The sequence below is a fragment of the Setaria italica genome, chromosome I (assembly GCF_000263155.2).
Source record: "Setaria italica strain Yugu1 chromosome I, Setaria_italica_v2.0, whole genome shotgun sequence".
Classification (NCBI taxonomy): domain Eukaryota; kingdom Viridiplantae; phylum Streptophyta; class Magnoliopsida; order Poales; family Poaceae; genus Setaria; species Setaria italica.
Window position 1 is genome coordinate 27682852 of NC_028450.1, and position 11050 is coordinate 27693901.

The 11050-nt window shown below is 46.3% G+C and overlaps 2 protein-coding genes across 2 annotated transcripts; one reads left to right on the forward strand and one right to left on the reverse strand.

Annotated features, from left to right (window-relative positions):
• The first annotated feature begins 703 nt into the window (after positions 1-703).
• On the forward strand, positions 704-3712 carry LOC101765854 (RING-H2 finger protein ATL58). The gene is made up of 3 exons (XM_012843288.2): positions 704-1839; positions 1950-2032; positions 2985-3712. The coding sequence occupies exons 1-3, from the start codon at positions 1630-1632 to the stop codon at positions 3379-3381; spliced, it is 690 nt and encodes a 229-aa protein (XP_012698742.1). The 5' UTR covers positions 704-1629; the 3' UTR covers positions 3382-3712.
• Positions 3713-4603: 891 nt separating this feature from the next.
• LOC101765177 (auxin response factor 7) lies at positions 4604-10578 on the reverse strand. The gene is made up of 15 exons (XM_004952722.3): positions 10368-10578; positions 10143-10276; positions 8976-9091; positions 8698-8793; positions 8533-8589; positions 8195-8347; positions 8031-8115; positions 7723-7813; positions 7461-7625; positions 6967-7086; positions 6794-6878; positions 6496-6664; positions 5897-6366; positions 5629-5819; positions 4604-5522 (listed from the first exon to the last, which is right to left on the reverse strand). The coding sequence occupies exons 2-15, from the start codon at positions 10174-10176 to the stop codon at positions 5333-5335; spliced, it is 2022 nt and encodes a 673-aa protein (XP_004952779.1). The 5' UTR covers positions 10177-10276; positions 10368-10578; the 3' UTR covers positions 4604-5332.
• Positions 10579-11050: the final 472 nt, after the last annotated feature.

The following is an 11050-nucleotide window of genomic DNA, read 5'->3' on the forward strand; positions in this document are numbered from 1 at the left end:
TGTGGCGCCGGAGTTGACTTTGATGCTCGCTAGCCGTTGGGCTGGATCTGCTCCGCGCGTGTTGTCCGGACGGCGAAACGGCGAGGTAGCTTTCCGGGGTAGCAAGCCTTACCCCTCCAGGCGAAACGATGCACAGTAAGCACCTGTTAAACCGAAAATGACAGAGAATGGAAGACGGCCAGAGGATTTATGGATTCGAGAGGACTAAGCTGCCTGAAAGACCCTGATTACTCGAACCATCGGTTGATGAATGATGAATTGATTATCCAAATCTAAGCAAGGAGTCTACTATGGATTCGAAGAAATAGAGGATACCAAAGGTGAGAATTGATATCTCGAATGCGATCCAATTGGAAATGCATATGGGGCGCCAAATGATAAATGTAACTATGTAGGTAGAGCTATCCTGAGATTGTTCGAAGTTAAGCTACTCTAAATTGACCATGTTTATATAAATAACAACAACTACGATAACAAATAAGCATGATTATATTCATTGGACATATATTTTCATAGTGTAAACTTGGTTAAGCTTACAAAGTTTGATTTACACCAGATTTAAAGATTTTATATTTAGAACAGAGGCAGTACACTCCATTTGAGTAGAGCGTTTGCCAAATTATCCTGAACAGGTGATTAGTTAGAGTGGAGTGGCGCGTACAAACGTCTCGTGCGGCCTCTTCGCCAACTCACCACGTTCATCCTCCCAGCCCTCCCCCATTTCTCTATTCCCGTTTCGATACTTTGCAACCCAGCCAGCTCGTCTCCCCCTCCTCCCTCCACTCCAGCCCGCCCGATCCGCGCCGCCCCCACTCCCTCCCCGCCCCCGCGCGCCGCCGCTTCTCGCATTCGCGCGGCAAGTGCTCTCGCCGTCACCCTTCTGATCCGCTCTGCTCTTCTGCCAGCGGAACCTGCTGAGCGTTGCCTCGACCCTATCCGGCTATCCCTCGCCGCCCCCGCCCTGATCTCGGTTCCTCCGTCCGTGTTCCCCGCTGCGATCCGTCCTTTGTTGGCCAGGCAATTGATCTCAGCTCCTGAATGCTGCTAACTTCAGAGACCTCTCTTCGTCGTGGCCCTTGCGGATTGCTCGCTGCCATGACCGAGGACGGCGCGTAGTGTCCTCCATTCTTCCTCTCGCGGCCCCAAAGATTTCTCCAGCAATTAGGTCTTGGGGTTGCTGGTGTATAGCTTGTTTATTTGGCTCTACGAAGTCTAGACGGCCGAGAGAATCCCCTGCTAATGACGGGCTGACGGCATCAATTCCTGTGATGTTTAGTGGCTAGGACACCGTCGTCACTGCTGCTTATTCTTGTTTAGTTGACCTTGAGCCCTTTTCCTTTCGCCTGCTGGTATAAATTGATTAGCCTGTGGTTGTTGTAATTTGGGAGATCACTAGTTTTTCTTTACATCTTACCCTTGTTCTATCCGTAGTACTGTAGTAGGTGTTGTTGCCCTTTGCTTCATTGGCACCTCCCATGTCCCAAGTGTTCGCCAATCACTTTTCTGTAGAGCTCTTTACCTTGCTAGAATAAACAAGGTTTCGCCAGAACTTTGAGACCAGTTGGGCTAAAGAAAGGAAGAGTGGAAGACAGTGTTGGATACTTTTCGGTAGGGCATTGTGGTTTCGTGATGTCTTGTACCTCTCCAGATCCACCGGACTACTGCTCAGCCGAATCGCCTGAGCTCAAGCTGTACCAGGCCTTCATCTTCTCGGTGCCTGTCTTCTTTACATTCGTCTTGCTTCTCTTCTTCTACCTCTTCTACTTGAGGCGGCGCAGGGCCAATTGGCAGTCCTTGAGGATGAGGACAGATAATTTGATACGGGGAGATAACCCCAGAGTAAGTCAGCCTTCATGTTCTTCTGATAAGTTAGTTGATTTCTCCAAGCTGATGGTGTGTTCGGGATCTAATTGTTCAATTTGTTTTGTGTTAAACATCTGCATTTGTAGCTGGAGTGTGGTTTGAAGGAGGAGATGCGGGAAATGTTGCCGGTGGTTATCTTCAAAGAGAGTTTCTTGATCAGGGAGACACAGTCAGTGATTTACTTCTAAGCTATTTGATCCAGTATATAATGATATAGTAGCTTCCTTGCAGAGTTTCTGCTTCTTTTACCTATCAAGTAACTCAAAGGGATGGCAGCAGCCTAATTCTGGCAAGTAGAGAGAAATTTTCAATTGCTAGTGCTTTTGAGCCTTAAGTATATCCCATCCTCTCTGCATAATAAGATCAGTAACCTGCATACCAGTAGTACTCACCGCTAAGTAATAATTGATGAGCAGTATGTTCAATTTGGAAATCTTTTGCAAATTGCATCAGTAAAAAGAATAATAAAATGCATGTGCAGTAATAAATAGAGATCCTTCCATTGGCACAAGATCTAAATCTTAACAAGCCGGTACAGTCGTGCTAGCTTTTCAATATAAGCTGGGGTAGTGCTAGCTTTTAGTGATCAGTATGTAATAGCAAGTTTAGGTTCGAATGTAGCATGTGAGTCAATCTTCTGAATAGATGTTTTGGACATCTTGATACATAGAGCCTATATTAGGAAAATTCATGACAATATTTCCTAAAAAAATTGAAGGATTTTTTTCCCCTGACGTCTGTTCCCCCAATTCTGATATCAAGGGGGGGGAACATATATAAACACGTGTGTGAAAGGCTTATATTTGGAGTGACAGGGAGCAAATTTGTTACAATCAATTGAAAGTACATTTAAATTGTCCACTAATCGAGAGGCATATTGCTTAGCATATGTAGACAATTCAACATTGTCGAAGAAAGAAACACAACAGCAAGCTTTCCATGTTATGGTCCCTTATCTTTCTTTTCTTTGAGAGAGTATGATTGTTGGGACTAGCTCTTTGCCCAACCTTTTTTGTTGGTTAACCCTTGACATGAGTCATTTCTTTCTACTGACATTTGCCCCTGCATTGCTATTTTGTTAAGTTGTGTTTTGCTTCTGAACAACTGATCATTGTTGCCAGGTGCTCTGTCTGCCTAGCAGACTATCAACCAGATGAACGGCTTCAGCGAATACCTCCTTGTGGCCATACTTTTCATATCAATTGCATCGACCATTGGCTCTCTAAAAACACCACCTGCCCCCTTTGTCGAGTCTCACTCCTTCCAGCTCCCAAAGCAACCAGCACTGACCTGGATTTGGAAGCACAAACTGCCGTAGAGGAATCTCTGAATGTACACCATCAGGAGGGCCTTGCTGACGGTAACACACCACAAGAAGATCAGGCGAGCGAAGAAGGTGGAGCTGGTGGCAGTCAGGCTGAAGAACCACGTAGCGACATGATCGAATCGTTGACGGTCAGGGTAGTCGTTGAGCCTCAAGCTGATGCTGAAGGGTCACCGAGCACAACCTGTCGTTGAGCCTCAAGCTGATGCTGAAGGGTCACCGAGCACAACCTGCCAGCCCATCAAAGCAAAGAAATAAGGACGACCATTGATATATTTCTTGTAACATTGTATGTTTAGCTGATCAGGAAGGATAAACACAGAAAGATCACCATTATGCTGTACTACCCATTTTCCAGGAAAAAGGAAAAGTTCAGTGCTGGAGAAATATTTACTGATACATAATTAACATAACCGAAATAGTACTAGTGATCTGTTTTTCATTTGGTAAACCATACTGGTGTTGTAAGCTTACAATCCTCGAACACCCTTAGGATTGTTTGGCTATAAGACATGCTTATTGGAATTTATATAGCCTCCTAAAAGCTCATTGAAGCTCCAATAAGCTATAACTGCACAAGCATCAGGCATCTGTCATGGTGTCTAAAAAGAGCTGTCCACTTGTGGGGCGTCACAAAATGCAGTGCAATGGTATCATTAGCTCAATGGCATCGCCGCACCAAGGTTAAGCGTGCACACCGAAAGAGGCTAAACACAATAGGCCATAGCCTATGCCCAGCAGCCGCAGAACAACAACCGTGACATTGACACCAACACCCTAACCGCCGCACGCCAACACACCATCACCACATCACCATCCAACTGATTCTGCACTTGTAGTGCACACACATGATTACATGGTAGCGCTAGGCACTAGCGCATCACCAGCTCTCCTAAGAGACCTCCAAGGGCATCCCAACGTTTTGAGAGGCTACATTTTCCCTCTTCCACGTTCCACACAATCAGATGCATCTGAGTTTCGCGAAATTTCCCGATGTCCATCCCCTCCCTCACTCGGTCGCTCCTGAAATTGCCCATATAGATATAGATGTTCCTTTTCTTGACACTCACCTCTAAAACTGCCGTCTCGCTGCCCGGATGTTTGCGTTCCAGGTCTAAGCGCTCAAATCTTTCCGAGCCCCTGCTTTCGTGAACAGATGCCCTAGGCCCCTCGTGCTCGAGGCTTTAAGCGAGCCACGCCGGAAGCAATCATTCCAACGAGGCTTCCTTCAGAATGGAGACCGGTAGGCAGGCGGAGCATCAGGGTTCAGGTCCATCACGACCACGAGGCGCGTGCCTCTTCCTCGCGGGCAAAGCACAAAGCAGAAAGGGCCTCAAGCGCGCATTGGCCATCAGCGTCACGTCAGACCAGATATCCCCACGCATTAGTGCGTTACAATGATGAGGCACGAGTCACTAGTTCAAGTATGTACAGAATACAGATGCCTTGCGCCCGAGGGCAGCAGGCAGGCAGACCACCAAGAAAACACAGATGCCGGGCAGAGGCAGCAATGTTCCCAACCGAAAGCGCACACGACACCCAGCACGCGCCGAAAAGAGCATTGCCGTTGGAACAGCAAGCAGAGACATTTTTGCACCAGACCAGAGTATCCGATACCAAGCCGGGGGCAGAATATAATGCAGGGGGGAGCACAGCAGCTACAGATGATGCCTATATATGTGTAGCAAGGAACATAGACGCTGATGATGTACATATACCACTACTACTGCTACTACCAAAATAGTTGTACATAACTCCTATTTACTGGAAGGTGAGGTGAGGGGCGCTGCCCGCCGGCCGACGGCCGGTGACACGGCGGCAGAGTCAGTGGCAAGTCTCCAAAACCCAGCAGCCGGCAATACACCATGCCTCCTACCAAACACGGCAAACAAAACACAGGTTGGTACCACAGGGAACGGCACGCGGCCTACCTTGCCATTCCGTCCCAGTCGTCCTTGCTGGCAAAGGACCACCGCTGGTCCAGCACAGGCATTCCAAACCAAGGCAGTCAGGCAGATTGCAGGGCAACACGTCCTTTGGGCCCGCGGAGAAACAAACAGATAACTCTTAGCAGTCCCAGGAGCATGGGCATTGCCTCCCAAACATCCAAAAAGGGAATAAAAGGTAGAGCAATGTTAGCATCCATCAGTCCTTATCGGCGGCAACTGGAGCGGTGTTGTTTGAGTCACTCTGCGGCATGTCAGATTCCGGTGACAATTTGTCTGGGTTTGGCTTGATGGTGTCACCAATGACCGGCAGCTTTGCCTTGGGAATCAAAGACTTGGCCTCCTCGTAGGAGTAAATGTATATCTTTTTCACCATGATGCAAAATTCACTGCGATGAAAAGGAAAAAAAATTCCAAGTTAGATCAATTACAAAGTTAAGGACTTCAAAAGTTCCATCGCTAAAGAATCCAGGGCAAAGGGACAAGGGTACGTACTGCCACGGATCATCCCCGACCAGCATCATATCATCCTCATCATCCATGTAAATAACCTTCCATTTCTTGAGGCTGGCAGAAAGCTCTCCCTGGATATCAAACATCTCCTCCAACTTGTGGAGAAGATCATCATACCCATCTAGCCTTGTCAAGTCCACTGCCCTGCCAACCACCATTCCTTGCATGATTACCTGCACGGACAAAGTAATTAACGACACTGGCATCACCATACAAGAAACAGGTTGAAAAGTTAATAACCCAGTATCACCTTGGTGCAGCTCCTGACTTGCCGGCTCTCAGTCTCATGAGGAGAGCGCTCACTGCTTGCTGCTGGGGCATCTGTTTTGTTGGCATGGGATGGCTGTGACAGCTGATCAGACTCAACATCTACTGAGACAGCAGGTGGTTGGTCTTGACCAACACTAGCAGCAGTAACCACTGGTGATACCGCATTACTTATCTCAATACCAAACAATCTGCAGCCAGCAGTAACAGATTCTTGCTTCCTTTCAGGTGGAGGTTTGTTAATGCTAGCAGAGTAGGATTCAGTTCTCATGTCTCGAACTGGCCAGTACAAATGATTGTTGGTTGGAGTAGAACGCTCATTCTTTGAATTGAATCCTTCATTCAACGGTGACGAAAAGATCGAATTGGGGTTTGAATGGTACAATTCCTGAGTTCGCTGCAGTCCCGAAAATGAGAAAGCATGGGTAGGCTCAGCTGGGGATTTCCAAAAACCTAAGATAGAAATAGAAGAGATTAGTTTCGCATGCCAGTCAATATGTGAGCAGAACAGTAGAACAGATAAGGTTTGCAACAATAAGTATGCTGTCAGAAGCTGAGCAGAACCGCTTAGCAACCACATACCAAAAGCTGGAGGAAGTTCTGGAGCAATAGAAGGTGAAGCAGGAGGCCGTGCACGCTTGTTCCGTAGAGGAGGCTGAGGTGGCTGTATGTTAGTTGCATCAAGGGGTTCCAGTTCCCATGGTGAAACTCTATCTGGACGGAGAACAGCAGAAGGCTCATCCCATTGGACCTGTCAGCAGTAAAAGCATGGTCTGAGATCTTGGAAAGACACATTCAAAATTGTAAAATTAACAAATATTTCAGTTGAAAATGCAAAGTAAAATGGAATCATGTCCACAAATAGAAACACATTGATTACCTTCAAAGATCTCCAATCAGAGTCAGCCCACGGAGATGTTGAGTTAGCTGGCATGCTTCCCAGACCAATAATTGTCCCACTAAATCTGTAAACCATGAAGGAAGAAGGTTATGAGAGGCATCTATGCAACCTATAATGAAATATCAGTATATGGAATATAAAATGTAGAATACCTTCTTTCAGGAGATTCATCACCCTCAAATCTCATTTTAAACCTCATACCGACAGACATCTTGTGATTCTTAGCTTCAAGGTACTTGTTTACGCTAACAACAAACTCCGATCGACTTGTTCTGTGGATCAAATTAGATGGACAACATAAGTTTCTTTAGCACATATTTGAAAAGAATGCATATTTCCACATGTCAAAACTAACAGACAACATAAGTTTAGTGCAAGAAACAACACCTAAAAGCTATGAGTACATGACATCCATTCATAATATAGACACAGGGATTGAATGTAATACTATAAAACTCATGTGAGCAAAGAAAACCATCCCACATGTAAAGTTGGATAGGCACTAAAGCCGCCACCACAGGAAAATCAATAATTGATAACAGCACAGTTAGTTCGTGCACAAAGTATAGGACACCCCAACAAAAGATAATGCCTTGAGTAAAGAAAGCATTTCACAAAAGAAGGTTTAAAATAAAAGGAAGCAAACCTGGGTTTGTAGAAAACAGAAAAGAGAGTTCCAGTGGAGATGGCATGAGATGCAGTTGCCAGAACTCCAAGATGCATGCTGTGGCTTGAGATAACCGATGATGGCATGTTAGTTAATTGCCTCATGAGCCTCCTTACCCCAACTCGTAGCTCTCCATTCTCACCTCTGTTAGATGAAGGATAGTTAGCAGGTTTATCCAAGACTCAGCAGAGCCAGAAGACAAAAGAGTTGAAAGGCTTCAACAAGCATTTTTATCACACACCTCAAAAAGATAAATGCATCACCAGCAACCAATCTTTTCGAGCTAACAAAAACACTCCAGCCTGTTGTAAGTAAATGCCTCCTTGGTTGACCTAAAAGAAAACGGCAGATAATGTTTCATGAGTCATTGCAACCTAAATCACTGCAAAAGCATCACTGTTTGGGATCAAAATAATTACAGAAATCTGTTCCTGAAGCAGGGGAACTAGGTTCATTCAAAATGAACACCACATCAAAACTATTAGAACAACACTGTTATACTCTGAAATTAAAACAGGTTGAAGTGGTATATTGAGGTCAGAAATCAACCTCGAAAGATGTGACGGAAATGCCATTCATTTCCATGGAGATCTTTAGCCACCAGTTCTTGCCACGGTGGATTCTGACTCATATCCTAAAAATAAAAACCATTCCACTTAATTAATCATACCACAGATGGTACGCACAACCAAGGTATACAGTATGATGCTAACCAGTTGCGGCAAACATTCTTCAGCATGCCTCCTGAGGACAGAGAACCCACCATGGGTGCTCGTGTCTGAAGCAGTCAAAGTCTTGCAGAAGGAATGGACATTGCACCTTTCAGGCTCTGGTGGCTCAGGATTTGGGCTGGTGGGCTCATTTTGCTAATTAAGGAAAATAAGTCAGAGCATACACATGTAATACTGACCATGCGATACAGCTAGTGAAATCGATTGCAAGAAAGGAAGGACATGATGCGAGAGTACTATATGCACAAACAAAGAAATAAAAAATAGCAGAATGAGAGGATTGGGATCCACAAGAAAAATATATAAGTGAGCCTACTCACATCTGCTTCTGGTTGCAGCATAATTTGAGCGTAAACTTCATCGGAATCAGTTTCAGCCTGCATTCAAGAGATAAAGTAGTGAGGAAAAGTATAGGATATCAGTTCTATAAATGGTTCTATTGCATGAAGGGAGACTACACAAACCAAAAGGAAAGAGGGACTTACTCTGAGTTCTACATTTACCACCTTGCACAGGATCTTGGATGGTAGATTAAACAAAGGTAAGTGTTGGTCAAGCTGCTGATCTGTAGATGCTTCAAGCTATAGAAAGATGTTTGGTCATCAGTTGAATGACAAGATATACAAAAACGAGCTGCATTGCTGCAGAACAAACCACAGTCATTCTAATATATGGCGCAAGCAATATTATTACAATATTGATAGCTACAGTATGCAGAAAAGCACTCAATTCCTCAATTGTGGTACATAACGATAAGATATACCTGTTCCATATGACCCTGTGGGAAGTAGTAAACCAGCTCGCCTTGGCGAGGCACTGTGACCAATGGCCCAGCACATGCATGCCATAGTTCCCTGAACAAAGCATCGCTAACACCCCCTACACAAAGGCATTTGGTTTGGTTAAGAAGAAATGTTCACGAGAATAAGGCATACATACAATTGAAGGGATTTTTAACCCTTTTATTTTGTAAATTTTACAGAGAAGAAGTCTACTTTTATGATGAATTAATTTAACAATAATGACACAATCCTGTAGCACCATACACACAGATCCTTAATATGTTTCCTATTCATAATTTCACATGAACAAGTCTATTTTTGTGATGAATCAATTGAACAGATAATTACACAGTCCTAATGTAGAACCATACTTACAGATCCTTCATTTTTCATACTTGATTGTTTCTACGTGATATAATAATCAATAGTTCACCAAACCAAACAAAACAAAGGATCGCGCTGCAATTACCAATTGGACAAATATCACTTTACAGATCCGTAATCTTAAATCTTCCCCTCCCAAACCCCCAATTCCACAGATCCCATTTACATGCATGAAAACAACAGATGGCCAACGCAGATAATTTACTGCAGAATTGCAAAATTGTCGAATGAACCAGTCAAAAGAAACAATCCTCTAACCTGTACTAGAAATAAGGACAATTGTTACCGTAACCTGGGAAACTTTTACAATGGAAGGCACGGGCGATTACTAATAAGACAGACATCAGTTTTCCAGATCCATAATTAAAACAATTATACATCTTCCCCCCATTCCACGGATGAAATTTTGAATGCACAAGTCCGCGGGAGTGGTCAGCTCAGTAATTAATAAGACAGACTAGCCAAACCGCGAATTCTCCCATGAATCAGTCAAAAAATAGCAGTCTACAATGTAAACGACAAATTAAGAAGAGAAAGCATTCCCTCATGAACAAATTGCAAAGCCGCCCCAAATTCTACCGAAGTCCGTACTTCCTTCTCCTCCCTGACACGAGAGGGAGTCAAACCTCCCAAGTCCACGTTCCTCTACTCCCAGCAATTCAGCATCCACCCGCCAGCCCAGCAGTCACCGCACACAAAGGCCCAGTCCAAGCAACACAAGCCCAGAAAGCAGAGGGAGAGAGAAGCAGGAGGAGCCAACGAACCTGAGCCGCCCGCCCCCGCGCCGGCGTTCGCCATCTCCGCGGCCTCTCCGAGACGAGTGTCCCCCGAGCGGAATTCAGCTAGAGAGCACCGAGCCGCGCCCCGATCTGGTCACCCCATGCCGAGCTCCGCAGATCTGCGCGCGCAGCGCCACCGGGGCAGCCGTTAGAGCCCCAAGCCCGCGTAATTCAGAGGAGAGGAGGGCGCCCGGCGGCCGGAGATCTTACTCTCGACGGCAGGGGCGGTCTCGCACGCGCGGGGATGCGAACGGGGCTCCCCCGGCTCGGCGGGGTGGGAAGGCGTGCGGCGCGGGCGGAGGAGGATGGCGGGAGAGGAGAGGAGGCGTGGAGCGGGAGGAGGAGCTCGGGAGCTCGTGCGCCTGTGCTTTGCTGCTCGGGGCGGGTTGGTTGGCTTGCAGCCGAGGCGTTGGGTTTTTTTACTAGCAGCAGGCCAGCAGCAGCGGTAGTAGTATAGCGCGAACGAAGTAGCGTTGGACAGCGCGGCGGCAGCGACACGGAGGGAGGGGCAGCGCGGTGCGGCCGCGGGTGGGGGTGGCCCCCGCCGTGCTCTGCAGCGGCTCTATTTTTCGCTTCAGTTTTTCGAAACGGCTTTCTTGCTGGAGATCGGTTTGCGCGGGTTTCCGGGGGGATTTTTTCCGCGGGGTGAGTGGCAGCACGCAGCAAAGGCGTGAGTGCACGGTAACGGCGGCCGTCAGTGGACTCCAAGGAGCCGGCTACGCGTACACCCCCGAGTGCGTCTTGTGAAATGAGCGAGCTCTTTCTCACTGCTGCGGCCACTACCATGCTTGACCTTTTAAAATTTTTTGGAAGGGCACCTATTAGGGTGCTGGCATGTGTGCTCGTATTACCTCATTCTTGATGCATGTCGTATAGGGATGATACTAGTCGTG